Below are 22,991 nucleotides of genomic sequence, written 5' to 3' on the forward strand. Positions count from 1 at the left end.
TTTTAGGTATAGCCTTTCTTTTCGATCCCCAACTTTGCTATAGAATAAATATTATGAACAGTAGGTTTATTGTGGATTTATCGGATTACTCAGATCGAATCAGATTTGGTTTGCATTCGCTAAATCGACTTTATTGCCGACAACTTCATAGGTTCTGGTAGGCGGGTTACCTTTGGGACAGAGTGGGGCTAGTTGTTTCCCATTTCCTGTCCTTTTGAAATCCGAAATAAACTGATTGTTGCATTTTAGCTTAGTAGAGACATACAGAGGGTGCTCTTCAGACATTGATGCTGGTTTTGCCTGAGAAGACAGACTCGATGAAGCAAGGATTTTATTTTAATAAACCTAATGGAGAAGTTTCTAATTTATTCTAATTAAAGATAATTCGTGGATCAGCATTTATCTTGTCCCTAGACTTTATAAGGCCCTTGATACTAATGACAAACAATTTATTTATGAGACTATCCAACAAACAGGTAACCTTCAGGTGATGTAATGGTTTCCTTTAGGTTTAAAAAAAAAAAAAAAAAGTATTTAGGGAACTTTTCTCAGAGTTGTCTAAAAAGGTAATTTTTGAAAAACCTTTGCAGAACCCAATGTCACCAAAAGGTTTTTTAACAAAAATAACCCACAGGGAACAAAGGTTCATGTAACGCCAAAATATGTGGGCTAGGCCTTAATTTTACACATCTTATTTCAGTTGGTGGTGCATTATTATTGCAATATTATAGTTACATATGCCTAGATCTATCTTTTCTGTCTCTCTGTGGGGACTTCATTTGCATTAACTTGTATATTTATCATCATACACGGAAAAAAGTTAACTCATGAACAGGTAATTTAATTGAGGTCATGAAGGTAATTATTGAATCATTGTGTAAAAAAAAGTACATAGTGGACCAGAGGTTGGGATTTCCTAGCTCAAACTCCCAACTTCTGACCTGAAATTCTAAGTGCTATATCGTCGGCAATTGGACTTTTTTTCAGTTTCTTGAGGACGTTTCATCTCTCATCCAAGTGGCTTCTTCAGTTCTAACTAGACAGTGAGAAGTTGCAGGCTTTAAACCCTGTGTGGGTGTAAACCCTTACAGAGTGGTTCGGGTCACATGTGAGTCGTTGACCCAGCTGGCATTCATGTGGGTCTTTAGGGCTCGGTGGGTCCAGGTGTGAATAGGTGATAAGTTGTCTGGGGAGGGAACAGTATTGTAAGTGGGTACTAAGTAGTGTTGTTGGCCACAACCTCTGTTTAATGATGGTCGTTCCAGTTTGATTTAGAAGGATTCTTTAATGTCTCTTTCAAACCATCTCTCTTCTCTAGCCAAGATGTATACATTGCTGACTTGGAAGCAATGTCCCTTCTACTTCAGATGAAAGTAAACAGCAGAGTCTTGACTTACCTGCCATTCGCTCATGGAGGGGTTGTTTTGTCCTCCAAGTGTCCAAACTTGGCTGCATTGAACATCATAAACTACATTACTCTGCTTATGCCTGGGTGTTTTGTCCCTGGGGTGGACACCCAGGCATAACCCAGACCCATTTACACCTGGACCCAACTATCCTGAATGACCCACATGAATGCTGGTTGGGTCAATGACTCATATATGGCCCTGACGACGTTGAAAACTAACATATGACCTGTAAGGGTTCACATGGCTTAATGCCTGCAACTCCCTGCAATTTGGTTAGACCTGAAGAAGGCTTTTGGATGAGAGGTGAAAATGCTTAAAGAAACTGTCCAGTTGCCCTCAATATAGCACTTAGAATTACCATGACCTCAATGACTAAGAATCTTCAGCAACAATCCTCAAAGCATTCCAGGTGAAAGATGCCAAAAGTGAACAAAAAAACTTGGCTGTCTTTAAAGAAAAAAGATTTCTTTTCGGTAAGTGTACACAGAATTGAACCCTCAGCAGTGCAGTATCCTTGCATTATAAGCAAATTAGACTTGGAAACATATCTGCATATTTCATTCACTAATTTAAAACAAATATTGTATTCTACAAATACACCCTAGCCCCTTCTAATGGGTGTTGTTGTGTGACGTCAGACAACTGGTCCCCCATGAAGTCATGTTGAATTGATGTGCCCCAAGTTTACAAGTAGGAATTCACACTTCAGTTGGTGTTCCATTGTATATGTTCTAGTAGGAAGTTGGAAAACGCTTTGAGTTGTCTGGAACTCATCGCCTGGTAAGTGTTTGAGTGAGAGAGACTGCTGAGTGACAGAGGCTGCAAATGGTACAAATAGGAAAGGGACAGGACTTGAACGGTTTACTTTAACTTGTGTGTTTCGGACTTTAGTATTTTCCATTTTTAAATATATAATAATAAAAAACAATAGGTGTACAGATAAATACAAATATAAACATATTCAGTCAGAGGTTTCAAGGGAAAAAACATAATGTTTCCAAAGCTTAGTTTTTTGTTGTAAACACTATTTAAGTAGAGAATGTTCTGCTGAAAAAAAATGTCAGATGCTAGGTAGTTATTTAGAAAATTTCAGAGGGAAATTCAGAAAGCTTTCTTGGCAGGCAGAAGGCAGACTGTAATTGTATGCTTCGTTTAGTAGTTGCCACTGCTCTTTAAACTCCAGACAACACTATTTAGTCTTCATTTAATGGTATTGCCATTTTGACCAGTTTGAATAAAACCTATAATCAGCATATAGTCACTTTCTGAGATTTGAAGGGCTGCCATACTGTGTAATGTTTGATTGGTTACCTGGTTACCCTGTCGCTTAAATGTGACGTGAGCGGAATGACCTGGGAGGGTTGGGAAAAAGCGAACAGAGAGTCTCGTGGACGGAGACGGCGGATGACCGGGAAAAAGGAAAGTGATTCAAAGACAAGAAGAACCCCTCCTCAACCTCCAGAGTGTATTATGATTTATTTATTGTCTCGTCTAAACAAACAAATGAACTGACTAAGCCACGACCAGGAGTCGACGGACGGAGGTTGACGTAACCAGGACGCTGGAGCAGCTGTCCGGGCCCGACGCCTCCGAAGTGGGACGCCGATGTCCCTGGAAGGCCTCTTGGACCGAGCTACGGGTGGTAAGCGCTGGTGAAAGCAACCGGTAAGTCCAGCATAGTGCAGTATGGCAGCAGACTCCCACCGAGCTCCAGTTTCCATTTAAAAAGTATGCGCACCCGTGTCATCCCTGTAGCCTAGACGCACGGGAGTCCTATCATTAAATCTTTAGTTTCCAGGGTGGCATGTGGTCGCGACATATTTATGGGGGCTCGTCCGGGATCCAAACCCATTGTGAGTTAGTTATATTTTGGATGGTATTAGCATTAATGTTAGCATACTGGTAGGTCAGTGTTGTTTGTTTAGCTTAGTTTTGGCTCCGTTTTTGAACGGGTAAAGGCGACCGAGTCGTTTTGAGCGGCTCATCCAAAAGTATATACAGCCAGGTTAGATAGGAAACAGAGGGGTATACACTTAGGCTCGGATTAGCTTAGCGAGTCTGGACCTTTTCATGAACAGCGTCAGTAGCGTTAGCGATAGCTCTAACCGTGGCGGTTATGCCTTGCTGAGTTCAGGACAGTGAAGTGAAGTGAAGTGACAGCATAGGTAGGTGCGTTCACCTGTGTGTCGGTTTTGTCTGGAGTAGTTGTCGTTTGGTAGCGGGGCTGGCGTAGCTCATCAGTAAAAAATCTTTTTTTTTGGGTGTGTGTTTTTTCCTCTGACCCGTTGTAATGGCATCGGACATGGTTGATGGTTGCTGACCTGACCCAAGAACAGTTCAGAAGGCTGAAGAAAGAGCAGCTGATAGCGTTAGCCGAGGAAGAGGATGTTTCGTTGGAGGATGGTATGAAGAAGCTACAAATTGCATCTCGGTTGATAACAGAGTTGGGGCTGGAGGAAATATGGACAGAACAGATAGAGAGGAAACAGAGAGAGGGAGGGAAATGGCAGATAAGAAGGAGAGACAACTGCGAGAATTCCAGGACAAGGAAAAGGAAAGGGCTCATAGAGAGTAGGGCCCGACCGATATGGATTTTTTGGGGCCGATGCCGATACCGATTATTAGGGGGGAAAAAATCTGATAACCGATTAATCGGCCGATTTTTTTTATTTTTTATAAAGTTTTAAAATTTTATTAATTTAAGTAATATATCTACATATTTACTTATTTTTTTTGAACAAATGGCTGCTTTTGAGCCTTTCAGACACTTCTACAAAGAATTAAAGGCAGAAAAATAATTTCAAATCCTTTTTATTGCTGAGTCAAGCAGCATATTAACATGACAACCATCCAACATTAGGCCTACAACAAGGCACCATTAGCTACTGCTCTTCACGCCGACAGGAAGACCGATTGATCATCTCAGTAATATACCATGGATTTATCATGAATCAAACTCGGACCAGAAAAGCGTTTTCAACTACTCGCCCCCTGGAATATGATGCACTCAGAAAAGCTGTTTTGGAGGCTTATGGAAGTGTTCCAGAGGCATATAGAAGGCAGTTCAGGCAGCTCAGAAGACAGCAGGGTGATTCTTATCTGGATTTATGGCGGGGACAGGAGGTGATTTTTGACCGCTGGATCAAGGCATGTGAGGCTTTTGACTACCTGAAGCTTTGGGATCAGGGGCCTCATGTATCAATGTTGCGTATGCACAAAAACGTGGCATACGTCATGTCCACGCCAACGGTCAGATGTATCAAAAGTGAAATGACCGTGGAAATGTGCGGTGCCCCATGCCAGCTTCATGGCTGGCGTACGCACGTTTCTACAGCTATTGTTCCTTTGGCGACACTTTGAGGTGATGCTGGGAAACTGTTAATTATGTGAAAACAATTAGTCCTCAGAGTAATGTGCACATCAGAGACACATTAATGGACAATTAACACACACGTGTTTGCAATCATATGGATGGATATAAAAGCATGTGCAAAGTGATGAAAAAATGGCATTAACAATGGCAGCCTTGTTAGAAGACATCGCAAATGGTAACATCAGACGTGAGAACTCTAACCCACTCTGGGGTTTCTGGCAACAGGAGCCTTCCAGAGGGAACCGGTCAGGAGTGTGCCAGTCCACTCTGACCCGAGCCATGCCAGCTGTGTGGGACGGGATTCTAAGAATGTCATCCAGGTACATCAAATTCCCATACAATGCTGTTGAACAGGCCAACATTAAAGCGCAATTTGCAGCAAGAGCCGGCTTCCCTAATGTAATCGGAGCTATTGACTGCACACATGTTGCTATAAAAGCGCCATCACAGGATGAATTTGTTTTCGTCAACAGGAAACATTTTCATTCAATTAATGTTCAAATAATATGTGATGCGCAAATGCAGCTCACCAACATCGTGGCAAGGTGGCCTGGTTCAACGCATGGCTCGTTCATTCTTACCAATAGCATAGTTGGTAACAGGCTGGAGGCTGGCACGGTGCGCGATGGGTGGCTTCTCGGTGAGTAAATAATGTATCCATTTAATTGCGCCCCAAATGTAAACTAGCATAATGCCCATTTGGGCACGTGCATTCAAATATGTGCATTTGTTTTTCCCTGGTGAAAATAGAGTGATAGAGCTATCTAACAAGCCCTTTGTTGTCTCCTTGTGTTCAGTATTTGTGTCAATAAATGCGTGTGTAAAGTTGGAAATGTCACACTGCAGTAGCCACGGCGCACTTCTGCAGTCATTAATATAAGTGCGATCCGTCTTGTCAATCCTTGTAATTAAGTTGTTTCGTCCTTCTGTTTGTTTCCCACTAACGGCAGCACTCATATATATTATATACATTTTTTTTAAAAGTAAGTGATTCAATCAAGTGGTACATGAGCAAAGGAAACTAAATCTATTTCACATGTTGTATTCTTCCTTCATTTGACTCCAGGGGACCGTGGCTACCCCCTGAGAACGTGGCTGTTGACCCCTCTCACTAACTCCGGCACCGAACAAGAGAGGAGGTACAACGACCTCCATTCCCGAACTCGGGCAGTGGTGGAGAGGGCAATTGCTTTACGCATGAGCATGTGTAATGTGAGCAGCCTATTGTACGACCAGTATATAATGACAACATTTCTGAGTTTAACACATTTACCTTGGGGATGATCTGTGTCGCCTTCATGGGCCCCCACAACTCCGGTTCGAGCTGTGTCACCCACAATAGCCGCCACTCTCTGATCAAAGGGGGTCAGTTCCTCCCCTCCTGTCCCCCCGCCCGTTGCGGTCACGCTTCGGCGTTGGGCCGAAATCCTCCTCTTCACCTCCACCTTCACGTCGGACCATTTTTATTTTTTTATTTCAGTGAGTGTGCGCTGCTCCGACCCCACAGCGTTCACAGCCTCACACACACGCTCCCACTCACATTTTTTTTTTTTTGGTGTTTATCCCTGACGAGAGGCTACTAAATAATACAGATCTTCGCGTCTCGACTTCATTTAATAGCGTTTCGAGCTCAGACTCGGTGAAGTTGCGCTTCTTCCCTTTATTCATGGTGTAAATCTGATGGTGCAGAGAGGGGAATCCCTGGTGCAGGCCCTATTTAAATTAATTTGCATATTTAAATGAGGGCGTGGACAGGGAGGAGTTTAGCACACTCATTTCCACGTTGATTGGGATGTACAAAGGAAAAGTGCTTGGATCGATGCGTACGCACACTTTGATACATCTGATTGTTTTTGTGTGTACGATAGTTTCTGGATTCTAGCGTACGCCATGTTTCAGTAGGAAATCCACGCAAGTCTTAGTACATGAGGCCCCAGGTCCTCTTGGAGCAATTTAAGCTAAGTGTTCCCAAGGAGGTGGAAGTTTATTTGAACGAGCGTGATGTGTCAACGCCCAGGCGTGCAGCCGAGCTAGCAGATAGCTATGAGGTGGCTCATGGGGGTGCCTCAGCCATGGTCAGCAGGAGGAAGAGTTTTGAGGACAGAGGGGAGGAGCGATCTCCGAGGCAGAGTGAGGGCGGAAACTGGCGCCCCCCTGTGACTGAGAGGAGTAGTTTCCCGCGTTCAGCTCAGCTGAGAGAGCCAGCTCAGGTCCCTAACCAGCAATTCGGAGAGCTACATTGCTTTTGGTGTCACGAGGTGGGTCACAAGAAAACTCAGTGCCCTCGTTTGGCTAACAGGTATAGTGCAGCTAAGCCTGTAGGTCTTGTGTCTGTGGAGCAGAGGCCTGAGGAGGAGTTGCGAGGTTATGAGGGATTTGTTTCTGTGGGTTCCCTGTCTGACTCAGGTGAGGGATTATCTGTGCCCATTTCTATCCTGAGAGACACTGGGGCTAAGCAAACGCTAATCAGGAAAGGGGTTGTTGACCTGCCCACACTGCAAAAACAGCCCTTCTAGAAATAAGTAAAATATTCTTATATTCAATCAAATTATCTTGTATCAAGCAAAAAAATCTGCCAATGGGGTAAGCTTTTTTTGCTTGACAAGAATTCTTAAAATAAGACCAAATTTCTTAGCTCAGAAAGACTAAAATGAGATTTTAAACTAGACAGAAAATCTTAAATTAATCCAAATTCTTCTAAAACAAGCAATGAAAAAACACTAATGTAAGATAAAATTACTCAAAATTAGAATTTAAGTCTCTTCACTACATTAAATTTAAGAAATTACGTCTTAATCTGGGATTGATAGAGCAGAAAAGTAGTTAAAATAAGACATAATTTCTTAAAACAGCATAACAAATATAAGTGATGTTGTCTTAAATCAAGATACCAAAACTTTCTCATTAATTTTTTTTTATTAACTTTGCAACACAATTGCTCAATTCAACATCAAAAAAAGGAGCACTTCACTTACACATTCCAGATCCATCATAATCAAACAGATTGAAAAGCCAGTTTTGATTTGAACTTCTCTATCAAAATAATAATACAGCAGTAGCAGCATACCATTGCAACTAAACATCATGTTGCAGCTGCTTTGCAGCATAATATCCCACAGGAAAGGATTTCAATCTCAAAAACAATGTGTCTAACTGTGATGAACATTTTCTTTAAACAGAACATCAACTTTCTTTGAAATTCTTACATCAGGCAGGGTGGGGCAGAGTGACAAACAAAGTGACTCACTCACTGAATGACTTCCACTCACCAATCGCTTTTTTGTAGTGGTGGGTCAAATCCTGCTCATGAATTGAATCCTGAAGTACCTCGGTCTGCAGTACTGACAGTAGTGTAGAAATGCACTTTGGGTAGGTCATGTGCAGGGCATAGTAATATGCCATGAGGTAGAGAAGTCCCTCATTAAGTCTGTCCATGGTGAAGGTGGTCACTGGTGTGTTTCCAATGGCGATCATGCAGTTGTCCTCAGAAATGAGCAGAACCGGAGAAGACAGGGGTCGCTGCCGCATGAAACCATCAGGATCCTCAGAAGTCTAGATGACAAAAAACAATCAAGAAGATTAGAAAAGCATTACAAATAACATAAACTTTGACCTGGAATAGAACATTAGTGAAATCATATTGTACTTTAAAACACTTAGAGTAATCCCTCAGCATTCAGCACTGCAAGTTCCAACAAAGTTAGTAATAAATTAAAGCGAAATTCCGGCGTAAGTGTAAACCATGGTCAAACACACCGTAACACCAGTTAGACCCCCCCTCGAGAGATCAATTTGCCCGACCGCTACATTCACGAGATCCACCAACTTCAGCAAATACCGCAATATCGCCACACACGGCGCTCTCCGGATCCACTGTCTGACCGCAACCAAAACGCCACCATTTGCCCAAAATAATGCTCAGAACTGCACCAAATGTCATCAATAGTACACACAGGGTCCCAGCACGTAGTACGAGTTGTCAAACATCTGCTAGCTTTGCCTGTTTTCTTTAGCAAGGAGACCAGATACAACTCACCTACTTCTCTTGCTGGAGCAGCTTGTTGGTGAGGAAGCCCTGACGAGTCGATCACCGAGAGTTCCGCAGCTCAATCAACAATTACCTCGTGGAAATACAATCAGAGTTTGTTTTTTTTTTTATCTTGCATATCACTTTATAACTATTATTATCGAGTGCTGGCCACGATATAGGCGCAAATGAGCATTTTTAAATTTACGTTTTTTGCCGGTGCACTCGGTGATCGACTCGTCAGGGCTTCCTCACCAACCAGCGGCTCCGGAGGAGAAGTAGGTGAGTTGTATCTGGTCTCCTTGCTAAAGAAAACAGGCAAAGCTAGCAGATGTTTGACAACTCGTACTACGTGCTGGGACCCTGTGTGTACTATTGATGACATTTGGTGCAGTTCTGAGCATTATTTTGGGCAAATGGTGGCGTTTTGGTTGCGGTCAGACAGTGGATCCGGAGAGCGCCGTGTGTGGCGATATTGCGGTATTTGCTGAAGTTGGTGGATCTCGTGAATGTAGCGGTCGGGCAAATTGAGGGGGGGTCTAACTCGGTGTTACGGTGTGTTTGACCATGGTTTACACTTACGCCGGAATTTCGCTTTAAGTACAGACTTCCCCTTTAGACCTTTTGAAATGATAAAAGTTTATCTAAAATGTACTAAACCTAATATAAAATGTATGCCTGAAAAACTGGAACATATATTATGAAATGTTTCAGTAAGTCTGTAAATCTCACCGCAAGGACATGGAAAAGAGCCTCGCTGCTTGAGCCCAGTTTCTTCGGTGGCATAGTGCTGGATGGAAAGAGCAGTGGCAGGGCTCTGAAGACAGCTGTGATATGCTCCACTGGTTTAATGAAAAAAAGCACAAAACAAGGTGGTACCATAAGTAACTGTAACACAAAATTACATAAATAATTAAAAGACATTATTATATAAAATTAGCAAGTCAATGTATTGTGACTTCACCTCCATTCAAAGATTTAGGAGGCTTCATTGCCTTCTTCATGACGCCATAAAACTGGACCTTGGAGAAGAAGGTTGCCCATCTGTTCTGGACCTCTGATATGTACTGGGAGTTGGTCGGTTGGAGTATACGCTGCAGCTCATCCAGCACCTGAAAAATAGTAAAATTCATATAAAGAAAGAAAAATTACTGAAAAAAAGTTATTGTCTTACATTCTGATGACTAAAATCTAATAGACTAAAAATCTATAATGTGCAAGATATATAAACATTATGCTAATTATGTCATGCTAAACTGAGTCCTTAGAAGAGCTGAAAATGTGAACGAAGTGGGACCAACATTACTTACGTGATCCAGTTCTCTGAAACAAGGGTAGGCCTCTAGAATCTTTGTTGCTCTGTCTTGCTCCTTTAAAACATCAGAGGTGATGAAGCGTCTTCGAGACTCAAATTCCAGGTTCAGCAAATGAGTTACAGCAGCTTTGTTTGGCTTTTTTGACTTGTACATTTCTTGGAGGGTCTTGTAGTGTCTTGCTTGGATTTTCTGGCTGTCCATGACGTCAACTGAACAAGCTGAAGACATTACAGGGACGTTATGGTGGAAAGGGGACATGAGATTTCCAAACTAACAAATTATATTTACGTAACACAATACATACTTTCTTCATCACTGCTGTCCCGGTTCTGTGCTGGGGTGCTGGTTCTAGGTGACCGCTGTACTGGGATGCCCATGGGACTAACAGGTGACCGTTCCAGAATAACGGTGGATGCACTGGAATCTCCATCATAGTCAGTAGTTGAAATGTCTAAACTGACTTCTTGTCGTGGTTTCTTTGAAGGAGGACCTTTGGCCTTCCTTGGACTTCTGACATTTGAGAGTCTCTTCCTGAGCTTTTTGGCAACATGCTCCTGCAAGGCATACATAGCAAACATTCAAAAAAGATGAAGCTTTCTTATACTGTAATTACAGCTTTTGGTAATGTTTAGCTCCATTTGAACTTTCTGTCTGATTTAGCACTGTATAGAAATTATCTAAGTCTCAGTATTAACATAATATCAGCAACAAGCAAAAGTGACAAAAATCTACTCACCCACTCACTGTTTGATGACCTGTCTTTTATCATTGGATAGTACTCCACCAATCGCTTTGCCATGGCATTCACCTCATGTCTGGTGGGGTATCTGGAGTCCTCTGCGGCTCTTGCGATGGAGATCATATTAGTCATAGTGTTTCTTATCAGTCGGCAGAAGAGCTCCTTGGACAAGGTTACATTGTCCTCAGTCCCCAGCCGTTTCTGCTCAAAGTAGGAGCATCGCACCTGTTCAAGCTCACTGTCTGTGAAGACTATGTATTCTGGGTTGGACATAGTCAGAAATTTAGAAGTATTGGCCTCCTCGTTTGAAAGGTCACTGGCGCCAGTGGGGGGTGACTGCTGAATTTCAGCAGCAGTATCCACCTAAAACACATTTACACAAACATTTATTGAGTAACTCATAGAATGTTCCTACTTGTTAGTTTAATAAACATGCATTATCATTTTGGGAACTAAAAAAAACTTGAAAAAAAATCACTTTTTTATTTTATATCCACTGTTGAAAGGGACTCAAAGCAGAAATGTCTAAAACAATGACTGTGATATTGGAAAAGTGTGGTACTGTTAAACAGCAGCTTATACTGTGAAATACTGACCTTTTCATCTTTATTTACAACAAGCCATATAGCCCTGCGCCTCAAGAAATTTTCAGGACCAGGAAAGAGGTCTTTGATGTCGTCTCGGGAAAGCGAGAGGAACAAGTCTTCTCCAATATTAGCAGCTGGAATATAGAAAAGTGACAGTCAGGGCCAAGAAACATGTAGTTTAGCGGCTAAACTTTAGCCCATTAGCCGGGAATCCACAAGGGTGGGGGGAGGGGAGGCCTACGGCTCCGGTTCGGCCTGGGCATGTGCAGTTACATTTTCAGCATTTACAGCCCTTGATATTAAAAAAAAATACTGGTCTCAAAGCTTAATTAGGCTAAACCTATTTCTAGATGGAAATCATGCAAGGCCAGCCTGTTTTTTTAAATGTAGTTTAGGCTAGTTAAACTTTAGCCCATTAGCCGCAAATCCACAACTGTTAAGCTAGGTTAACTAACTACATTAAATATAACACCAGCACAACATAAAAGTAACCCTTGTAGCATACCTTTGAGTGTGGCAATTGCAACCTCGTCCAGTTTGTCCATATTTTTTTGATTTTAATATCCTCAATCAACAATGAATTTAGAGCTGCGGCAGGTGACCTCCGAGTAGCTGTGCGTTTCAAATTAACGGACTCCTCCAAGTGGGAGAGAGAGAAAAAAAAAAAAAGCGCGACAGGGTGGATTGTACCATCTTCCAAGAGGGTGCGGGGGTGGACGCTCAGGCTAAATACATTTATTTTGCATTTATACCAACTATATTTATCTAAATAAGTTCATATGACTTTATAATTATTAAAATCGAGTCACATTTACGGGATAATTTATAAATGGAAAGTCGTTTCTGCCGTTATGAGACACGGAATAATGGTACGTACCTTTATCACGTGATGTATCACCAGGTCATCTTCGGTTCAGCGGCAAAGGTGGTCGGACTTGGCAGCTAGTTAAAGCAGGCTAAAAACGGGAAAATGATTTGGCGCTGTGTTATTTGTTTTGTGTTTGTGGCTCTCACTCTCAAGTCTTTATTGAGTCATATCAACACTGCTCACAGTCGCAGTCCAGATTTTCGCGTTGTTTGTGGAATTGATGGATGCACCAAAGAGTATCGCGTCTACAACTCACTGTGGTATCACATTCGAAGAAACCACCATGAACACCTGGAAAGTGGCAGCAGCAACTCGCCGAGAGAGGGGACAACAGCGACCTCAAGCCGTGAAGCTTCACCAGCAGTGGACCGAAACGTGTGGGCATACAGGCCAGGTGATGCGACGGTGGAAAACAGAGAGCATCCAACGGAGGAAGCAGTGGTGGAAAACAGGGTGCAAGATGCAGTGACTGTTGTGTCATGTCCTGCTGTGGACTCTTCTGCATGTCAGTCAGAGGTAAGTTTGTTGTTTCCTTCAGTACACAACTACAACCAGCTAAATCCTATCATCATTTTTCTCACAATTCCAAAATAAATCTCAACTGAATTGTCATAAAATGTTATTTTTTTATGACAGCATATCCGTGTGTGACAACAGTGTGTTTTATTATACGTTTAATTTTCTTTTTCTTTTCTTTTCTTTTTTTAAAGGATGATCTGAGGTGTAACACTCTGAGCAGACAAGCTACTGCTATTATGTTGACTGCAAGAGAAAAACACCATCTTTCACAGGTTTGTCTACATACAACTACAATTAGGCCATCTGTGGCTCTGTTGATTATCTGTATAAGTCCAAGCTTGGAAATTAGTAGATCTGAAGTGGTAATGTTGAGTGCTCTTGTTTTGAACTGTACTATGCATAGGTCAACCTCTCACTCACTGAATTTTGCACATCTGGGCTGGTGCCTGTAGTTTAAAATATTGTGTGATGAAAAAAAAATCAAGTCAGTTCACAGTTACCTTATTAGTCTCCCTTAGCTGCAACTTAACTTGAATCTATCCATGAGACTTGATATTTAATAATGCCTTGCTCTCTGCTATCTAGTTATGATAACTTCATATTTTGAATTTACTTTTAATGTCCTGTAAATTAATTGAAAAGCATCATTGTGTTGATGTTACTCTTATTTATATTCATATTCCTTATAAAAGAGATTGTATGCTAATAATTTTAAAACTAGACTGTTTGGATTTAATTTTCTCTTCTTTTCTTGCCTGTTTTTCAGAGAGGTGTGAATGATGTCTTGGCAGCAATGCAGCAATATCAAGCTCTGTTGGTGACTAATCTGAGGAGTCAGCTACAAACTGTATTCCAGCAACATCAAGGAAGTGAACTTGAAAAGGAAGCGATGGCAGTATTTGACCGGATTGAGGATCCATTTTCCTCTGTTGCAACAACATACAGGCAGGACAATGTGATAAAGGAAAATTTCAATTTTGTGGAGTCAGAGGAGGTTTCTGTTGGGTATACGGCCTGCTTGAAGAAAAAAGGGACAAAAAGGGTCCTCTCCACAGTAACCAAATGTTTTCATTATGTACCTCTGATTAACAGTTTAGAACAGTTATTGTCCCATCCAAAAGTTTTAGAAATGATAGATCAGCCGCAAAAATACAGAAGTGGCTATCTGTATGACATCATAGATGGAGAGCTCATGAAATCCCACCCTTTATTTTCAGCCCGGCCTTCTGCTTTACAGATAATCATTTACTCTGATGACATTGAAATCTGCAACCCACTTGGTTCTCATGCTTCCAAGAATAAGTTGCTAATGGTTTACTATACCTTAGGAAACATTAATCCAAAATATAGATCAAAACTCGCTGCAATCCGTCTACTTGCTATTGCCAAGAAGAGGGAGTTGTCTGAATGTGGAGTGGATGGAATTTTGGGCAGGTTGTATGAGGACCTAGAAATGCTATATGATGGTGTTAATATTCAAACTGCGAATGGTGAACGTAAAATATTTGGAGCATTAGTTTCGATATGTGGAGACACCTTAGCACAACATGAGCTTTGTGGATTTAAAGAGGGTGTTGGTTTCGCCTATAGTAAGTGCCGGCAGTGTGAATGTTCGTTTGAGGACATGCAAATGTATTTTGACGAAGGCAACTTTGAGCTAAGGACACTAGAAAGACATGTTCGACAGTGTGATGACATTGAGAGGGCAAATACTGAGTATCTTAGAAACAGTTTAAAGACTACGTTTGGCATTAACAGAAGGAGCAAGCTGGTACAATTTCCAGCCTTTAACCTGATCGAACAAACACCTCAGGATATGATGCATATAATTCTTGAAGGCATTGCTCCATTAGAAATAAAGTCTGTGTTAAAACAGTTAGTTCTTTTAGGTCAACTAGACTTGGATGTCGTCAATAGCGCATTAACTGGATTTCCCTACTCTCCACTTGATGTCAGAGACAAACCAAGCCCTATAGCTTACAGCACATTAGCTTCAAGTGATAGTAAATTGAAGCAATCCTCAGGCCAAATGATTGTTCTACTAAAAATATTGCCATTTCTTATTGATACAGCTAAAGATACTGAATACTACAAAATAATTCTTGAACTCATAGAAATTGTTAAAATTTTGTTTGCTCCTGTCATTGGTCTACAGACAATTAACAAGTTGAAAAGACTAATTGAACAGCATTTAAAACATATGAAAAGTGTTTTCCCTGATAACAACATTACCCCAAAACAACATTATTTGATTCATGCTCCATCGCAGATAAAACTCCTGGGACCAATGGTCCGTCACATGTGCATGAGATTTGAATCAAAACATTGTTTTTTCAAACAGTGGGCCTCAAAACTAAATTTTCGAAATGTTTGCAAGTCTTTAATAAGGCATAATCAAATGTATGAATGTTGTCAAAATGTAAGTCATTCTGAACACCCAATTTTTTCTAACGAGTGTGCATTGGGACCAACTTCAGAAATACGCAACATGTCGTATTTGAAAGAAAAAGCAAAGGCTTTCCTTGGGAATGATGACATAAACAATGCAGTGTCTGTTAAATGGATTAATCTAAATGGTAATAAATATATACGGGAGAAAACATTACTTGTAACTGCTGTTAATTCCAATGATTTGCCTGAGTTCGGACTTGTGAGCAATATCTATGTAATTAACTCATCGTTATATTGTTTTGAGTTGCAGCAGCATACTACTGTTCGCTATGATAGAAATTACATGGCATATACAATAGAGATTCCAAACATGGCACAAGCAACTGAACTCATAACATCTGATAATCTGGTAGATTTCACTCCATATTACAGTTATACTCACAAGGATGTGACATATGTCCCTACAAAATATTATCTGGGAGATGTGCTTGGGCTACACAGAGCCTCGTCTGATAGACTGTAAAAGGCACACTTAATGTGTTTGCCTCTCATAGACAAACTGTGCTTCTTGACCATTGTTTTTGTTTTTGTTGTTTCATGATTCTTTTTTCTTCAAATGAACAATCAATTAGCAGTGAAATGCTGATGCTGCATAAGCATGGTCTTTTCTACTTTGTGATGCAGGATGCAATTGAGTCAAGGGTCATTTCATTTTGGCCATTTTTGGTCATTTTGTTTTGTTTGTGGGCCATGCAGTTTTCATCCAACATGATTATTTGTATTATGTTGTAGATTGTGTTGTATAGACCAGTCTGCTGTCATCTTAATATGTTAGATATGAAGCAGCAGGTTCCTGTAATGAAAATAATAATAATAAAAACCTTTAATTGTCCTTGTTTCATGGCATTCTTAAATTGAGACGTTGTTTAAATGGTCTTATTCTTAAAATAAGGCAAATAATCTTGTTGCCCCACTGGGTTTTATCGTAAAACATTTTTATACTCTGTTTCTGGTTCATTCTAGCTCAAAATTAGCTAGAATATCTTATCAAGAAAAAGTAAGGCATACTTTCTTAAAATGAGACATTTTTTCTAACGTAAAACATGCTTGACAAGATTAATATTCTTTTTGGACAAAAAATAAGACTTATTTTCTTGTTACAAGGCTTTTTTTACTTTCTTGAAATTCCTTTTTTGCAGTGCAGCTCAAGCTTTACAGGACAGTTCACTGCGGTGCTAGGAGTAGGAGGTGGTTATGAGTGGCTACCAATACATTGCCTCTGCTTACGGTCTGGGTTGGTAACTAGATTTGTGCTGGTGGCGGAAGCACCAGACCTCCCATTTAAAACCATAGACTTGCTAATGGGTAATGATGTGGCCGGAGTTAGGGTTTCGCCTGAGGTGTCTGAATGTCCTGTTGATCCTCCTGAGACTAGGGAGTTGGAGTCAGAGTTTCCTGAGGTTTTCACCGCCTGTGTGGTTACCCGTGCGCAGGCTATAAGAGAATTGAGGAAACTAAGGTGCAGCGAGTGCCCATGGATCCTATGGTGAATGACCTGTCTGACTCCCTGCTCAACCAGTGGAATAACAGTTTACAATCATCAGTTACAGCTGTTGAGGGAGACCCAGTGAACAGTGTTGTGGGAGATCAGGGGCAGGAAGGAGTGGATCCCCGAGGAGGCACTGGTGAGGGGGCTGAGAGTGAGGGGCAGGCGCTGAGCTTAGGAACTGAGGAGGTACCTCTGAACTGCGAGACACTGGTGCGCAAGCAGTGGGAGGACTCTTCGTTACAGCATGCACTAAGACTGGCAGTGACAAAGCAGGAAGCTAAAGAAGCGCCTAAGTGCTATCTCCTTTGAAATGGTGTGCTCTGTAGGAAATGGAGACCCCCTACTAGACCGGCAGATGCGCACTGGGCCACCCTTGAACAAGTGGTTTTGCCCCAGTGTTACAGAAAGGAGGTGTTGAGACTAGCTCGTGAGTCAGTGCTTGGTGGGCACCCGGGTGCCAAGAAAACTATGGACAAAATTTGTGGTCATTTCTTTTGGCCTAGTATTGCAAGGATGTGAAGAGATTCTGCCGTTGTTGCCATGCGTGTCAGATGGTGGGGAAGCCAGGGGTTGCAGTACCAGTGGCTCCCCTACAACCTCTACCAGTGGAGGAGGAGCCATTTGCACACATAATGGTTGACTGTGTAGGGCCTTTGCCAAAGTCTAAGAAGGGAAATGAAATCTGTTGACAATAATAGATGTGGCTACTAGATATCCTGAGGCCATTCCTTTACGTAGTCTTAAAGCAAAAACCATTGTGGAATATCTAATAAGGTTTTTCTCTTGGGCTGGGCTGCCACGCTCCATTCAATCTGACCGAGGATCTAATTTTACGTCCAGGTTATACCAAGAGGTCATGGCAGAGTTGCAGGTGTCCCCTAGGTATTCTTCGGCCTATCATCCTCAGTTGCAGGGAGCCATAGAAAGGTTTCATGGAACACTGAAGAGCATGATTCGAACATTTGTGGAGGCTCACCCAAAGGAGTGGGATGAGGCAATCCCTTTTCTGTTGTTTGCAATTCGGGACGCTCCCACTGAGTCGTTAGGTTTCATGTGTTAGGGATGTCGTATTGGTTTTGAACTCTGGCCCAAAGGGACCCCTGGGACCGGGTTTTGTAGGTCCGTATAGGGTTTAGAGGAGGGTTGGTAACCTGAATTATATTGTGAGTACCCCAGAGAGAAGGATGAAGACACGGTTGTGTCATGTGAATGCACTAAAGGCCTACGAGGGTCCCGTAGCGACAGTGTGCTGTGCCATGCCAGCTCAGACTGATGCTGGTGAACGCTCCAGAAGTGGTTAGTGCCAGGCTGTGCAATACTGAGGCTCGTGCAGTGTTGGAAGAACAGTTAGTGCACTGGTTTGTTCAGGGATGCACCGGGGAGGACTGATAAAGCTGTGCATGATGTGGACGTCGGGAGGGCGACTCCCATCAAGCAACAACGGTACCGGTTTCCCCCTCATAAGAAGAAGGCAGTTGAGGATGAGGTACAGTACATGTTACCCTGATTAGAGGACTGCATCGATCAAGTGTGGTGTGCTCAGTTTGTGCCTCTGACACGACGTGCCCGTGAAATCTCTGCATTTGTGACTCATGAGGGTTTGTACCAGTTCCGTGTTCTGCCCTTTGGTATGAAAAACGCGCCAGCGACGTTTCAGTGTTTGATGAATTCTGTGATTCAGGGTTTGAGTAACACTGTGACGTACATTGATGACGTGGTGACATTCAGTGAGACCTGGGAAGATCATGTAAATCAGGTTTGAGATCTGTTGGAGGCTCTGAGCAGAGCTGGCCTTGTTGTAAATCTACCAAAATGCGAGTTTGGGAAAGGACCTGTCACTTATTTGGGTCACCAAGTTGGGGGTGGAAGAGTGCTGCCCCGGGCTGCCAAAGTGCAAGCCATCCTAGACTTTCCAGTGCCTCAGACTCGCACACAGCTAATGCGTGTATTGGGCATGTGTGGGTTTTATCGCAGGTTTATCTCTGGAAGTGGTCCGTGGAGTGTGAAGAAGCTTTGGTTAAAGTAAAGACCATTTTATCCAGTGCTCCAGTGCTCCGGGCTCCCGATTTCCAGAAGCCATTCCTTCTTGCTGTGGATGCGTGTGATGTAGGTGTAGAGGCGGTTCTCTTACAGGTTGATGATGACGACTTTGAGAAGCCAGTGGCGTATTTTTCCAAAAAACTGAACAGACACCAGAAGGCGTACTCCACAGTGGAGAAAGAAAGTCTGGCCCTGGTGCTGGCGGTGAGGCATTTTGAAGTGTACGTGGCGAGTAGTGAGCAGGTGGTGGTATATTCTGACCATAATCCACTAGCTTTCCTGGCCAAGTTTAAAAGTGCCAATGCCAGAGTGTTAAGGTGGAGCCTGATCTTACAGCCATACGATCTCCAGGTGAAGCATATTGCAGGCAAGAACAATGTTATTGCAGATGCCCTGTCCAGAGGCTGAGGAAAGGAGGATTCTGATGTTATATGTGAGAGTTGAGTGGACCCAATTTACAGGAAGATCTGTATATGAAGGTTGTAAGGACAGTGGGGAAAAAGAAAAAAAAAACAAGGGAAAAAAAAAGGGAGTTGGTTATGTGTTGTCTAGTGTTTTTTTTTTGGTTTACAGAGGGGAGGAATGTTGAGGTCACTTTCTGAGATTTGAAGGGCTGCCATACTGTGGAATGTTTGATTGGTTACCTGGTTACCCTGTTGCTTAAATGTGACATGAGTGGAAGGACCCGGGGGGGGCGGGAAAAAGCGAACAGAGAGTCTCGTGGACGGAGACGGCGGACGCCCGGGAAAAAGGAAAGTGATTCAAAGACAAGAAGAACCCCTCCTCAACCTCCAGAGTGTATTATGATTTATTTATTGTCTCGTCTAAACAAACAAATGAACTGACTAAACCGCGACCGGGAGTCGACGGACGGAGGTCGACGTAACCAGGACGCTGGAGCAGCTGTCCGGGCCGGACGCCTCCGAAGTGGGACGCCGATGTCCCTGGAAGGCCTCTCGGACCGAGCTACCAGTGGTGAGCGCTGGTGAAAGCAACTGGTTAGTCGAGCATTTTGCAGTATGGCGGCAGACTCCCACCGAGCTCCAGTTTCCATTTAAAAAGTATGCACACCTGTGTCATCCCTGTAGCCTAGACGCACGGGAGTCCTATCATTAAATCTTTAGTTTCCAGGGTGGCGTGTGGTCGCGACAATACCATTGGTAAAAATGTATTATATTTCTTCTATGATTGTTTTTGAAATCATGAAATGAGCACTATAATCTAAATATGAATGAATGCCCTGTGCTTATTGACCATCATGTATCATTATTTGTCAACAGTATTTCTGTCGCAAGACAGCAGCACTGCACTTTAACTGAGTGCATGTGCTATGAAATGAATGTGTTTTAATCTACAACTATAGATTACTGTGAAAGTGGAATAGTGAAAAATGCTGTACAGGGGTTCTTAATGTTACCGAAACCTACTGTATATTGACAACATACTTTGTTTAATTTTAACACATCCTCATCTCCTACACCCTGGTCCTGAGTTTTTTTTTTTTTTTTTCCAGCATGTAATCCGACCAGTGGCTGGTGATATAATTTTTGGGGGGGTATGTAAAAGTAATTTGTCAGCAGTGCAATAACCAGTTGGACGCACCAAAGCACCCTACAGGTGCATCACACCAGTCAATTTAAAAAAAAAAAATGAAACAGTATTGTACTGTACAGTAATATTTTTCCGATATGGTTTTTCCACAAAAAAGTATAATAAGCACATTAAAATGACCCTCATTAAAAACTCAAGAAGTTTTGCAAATATTTTTTTATTCACAAATTCCCAGAGCCCTGGCTTGTCATACCATCAGTCGAAAAACCTGAAGACTCTTCATTTACTATCATAAATGACAAGAAGAACAGCAGCGGAAAAATACATTCAAGAAGCTGGTAACGGCAAATGTTTGACATTTTAGCTTGAAAAATGACTAAAATGAAATAAAACAAAGTCAGCACTCCTGATTTCGTATGTGATGTGCTCTCTCAAAACTGAGAGCATGGAGTCGAGTTCATTCTGTGCTGCCTTAGCTGTTCCTTTAAACACAGTGGCATTCTGCAGATCGTTCCTGTACTGCTGCATCTAGTGATGCTACAAAATCTACCAGTCCTCTGAAAATGCCAAGATTTTCTAAGCATTCACTTTCATCACGGCCACACAGGGCTAGCTAAAAAAGCATGACAGAACTTAACACAGTCCATTATTTTAGAAAAAATTTGCCTGTTTTTGTCAACCTCCATGCTGTCTTCGGATCCCTATCCTGTAACCTTCATCAAGCTGAGCAGCAATATTTACTCTACCAAATATACCAAGACGCATAGCATTTTCCATGTGGCTCTTATCTTATTCATGCCTTTTCTCTTTTTCTGCAAAGTGCTTCAAATTTGTCATACCTGACTAGATACATGCTGGTTCAGTTCTGACTGTTTGAAAATGGAACAGTTAGCCACAACTTCGTAGCAAATTAGCCTCATGAAAAAGATGGAGTGTACTTCTTCCTCTGTCTTGTGCTTGTTTTATTGCAATGTCCGGCTGATCTGAGCTCTTTCACTCTAGGATTTTCGTGCAGTTGTCCTCCATTTTGATTTATTCTCTGCAACTCACTCTATCACACAAGGCTCCTCCAAGTCTCTATGAACTTCTACTTCATCTGCTCCAACGTTAATTCCTTTTCACGGTGTCTATCACGACCTTGGGGCGGTGAAAGTCAATGACCAGCAAATCTGTGTAACTATACACAATGTAGAACATTTTTAAACTAAGTTTTTATTGCAGATTATACATTTTATTCACTAACTGTTTAATATTGAGGTTGCTCATTTAAAGACATTAAGTCTTATTCAATGAAGGTCCATATGATTCTTCTTCATGTAGGACAGGTGGGGTGGCGCCCTAGCGCTCCTTATTGATGAGCCACCACTGGATCTGACTACATAGCGATGACAACATTAGCGATGCATTGAGTGCCAGAAATGGCATGGAAAACCCATAGCCACCAAAATAGCCAACTTGCCAGCAGCACAACTTTGTATCCACAAGCCAGTGACAAGATCAGACACACCAGATGTAACCCAAATGCACAACTAGAGACAGTTCAGATTTTTTTTTTTTTTAAAAGTCTTTATTGAAGGTAATTTGGTAGACAAAAGATCAGTAAACAGCGCAAACATACACAAAAAGGGATCAGGCAGAGGCAAAAGTCAGGTCAAAAAACACAAGGAAAACTAAGGAGGAACTAAGAGCCCCACGCCAGCAGGGGAGGAGGAAGGCCAAAATGATCCCAGCCTTGAGAGAGGCGGAGGTGTATTGGTCCATGGCTTTGCATTCTGGTGCCGACAGGGAGTAGAGACGACCCTTGGGCAGAGAAGCTCCCAGAAGTAGGTCAATCGAGCAGTCATATTCTCTGTGAGGACGAAGTAAGGTGGCTCGGGCCTTGTTGGACACCTCCTTGAGGGCATGATAACACAGTGAGACCTTGGAGAGTTCCGGGTAATCTATGGCGTTATATTTGTGCCGAATTCCTGAAGGAGCAATGGGGGATTTTGAGCACAGAGAAATACTGTATATTTTGCAAGCACATAAATTAAGTTTTTTCAAGAGAAATTATACACAAGCAAAACATGATTTCATTTGAGCAAACAAAAATATATTGCACAATAAATGTATTTGCATGTTTACTCTTATATATTTTAATGTGCAATTATAACCCCACTCACTCAGTTTTACTCATATGTCCTCTCACAAACTCTTACTTGCTGCACTGTCAGACCACTGCACATTTGCTCTCAATCTCTCCCTTCTGTGCATGCTCAACTATTCCTGAAAACTCACTCAACTTGTTTCGTCTCCAATCACAACGCTTCCATAAGAAGTCAAAAGAGAAGAGTCTTAGATTTCCAGCCACCGGACATGACAGAATCAAATGGTGAAAACAGCAACAATACAGTGAGTTATGAATTTCTAGTTTTGTGATATCATGTAATTTTTTGCAATGCCTTTGACGTAACCTGCTATTATCTGACCGTTTCAGTGAATGCTTATGCTTAATCTTAATTTACTCCAATTCTTATTATTGCTGGCCACTCGCAACCAAAATAAATACTACACTACACTACACAAAATCCTCTAGGGTTGCTTGCAGTACACGAGATAACTGTTCATAAGGAAGAACTGATA

The 22,991-nt window shown here is 42.0% G+C and overlaps 1 protein-coding gene and 1 long non-coding RNA gene across 3 annotated transcripts; one reads left to right on the plus strand and one right to left on the minus strand.

Moving 5' to 3' along the window:
* Positions 1–7,618: 7,618 nt before the first annotated feature.
* On the minus strand, positions 7,619–12,080 carry LOC311252143 (uncharacterized protein). Of its 2 annotated transcripts, none has more exons than XM_084345033.1 (8): positions 11,957–12,076; positions 11,461–11,585; positions 10,862–11,227; positions 10,430–10,679; positions 10,120–10,343; positions 9,774–9,921; positions 9,542–9,651; positions 7,619–8,334 (listed from the first exon to the last, which is right to left on the minus strand). In XM_084345033.1, exons 1-8 carry the CDS (start codon positions 11,994–11,996, stop codon positions 8,026–8,028), a joined length of 1,572 nt encoding a protein of 523 aa, XP_084201159.1. In that variant the 5' UTR covers positions 11,997–12,076; the 3' UTR covers positions 7,619–8,025. The 2 variants fall into 2 exon arrangements, with proteins under 2 accessions (XP_084201159.1, XP_084201160.1); XM_084345034.1 differs by lacking the exon at positions 7,619–8,334 and adding an exon at positions 8,913–9,114 and having other exon boundaries at positions 11,957–12,080.
* A 665-nt stretch (positions 12,081–12,745) lies between these two features.
* LOC311252144 lies at positions 12,746–16,072 on the plus strand. The gene is made up of 3 exons (XR_014621495.1): positions 12,746–12,835; positions 13,030–13,110; positions 13,605–16,072. It is a non-coding gene; the product is annotated as an uncharacterized lncRNA (long non-coding RNA).
* Positions 16,073–22,991: the final 6,919 nt, after the last annotated feature.

This window comes from Pagrus pagrus (assembly GCF_965226575.1).
Source record: "Pagrus pagrus genome assembly, chromosome: 22".
Lineage (NCBI taxonomy): Eukaryota > Metazoa > Chordata > Actinopteri > Spariformes > Sparidae > Pagrus > Pagrus pagrus.

What these genes read in the sequence shown, in the direction of transcription:
- LOC311252143 (XM_084345033.1), bottom strand. Translation starts at nt 11,996, where the DNA reads ATGGACAAACTGGACGAGGTTGCAATTGCCACACTCAAAG. An exon ending in GTTTCAGAGAACTGGATCAC is followed by an intron (nt 9,922 to 10,119) that starts GTAAGTAATGTT and finishes ACTATTTTTCAG; the next exon opens with GTGCTGGATGAGCTGCAGCG. An exon ending in TCCTAAATCTTTGAATGGAG is followed by an intron (nt 9,652 to 9,773) that starts GTGAAGTCACAA and finishes TCATTAAACCAG; the next exon opens with TGGAGCATATCACAGCTGTC.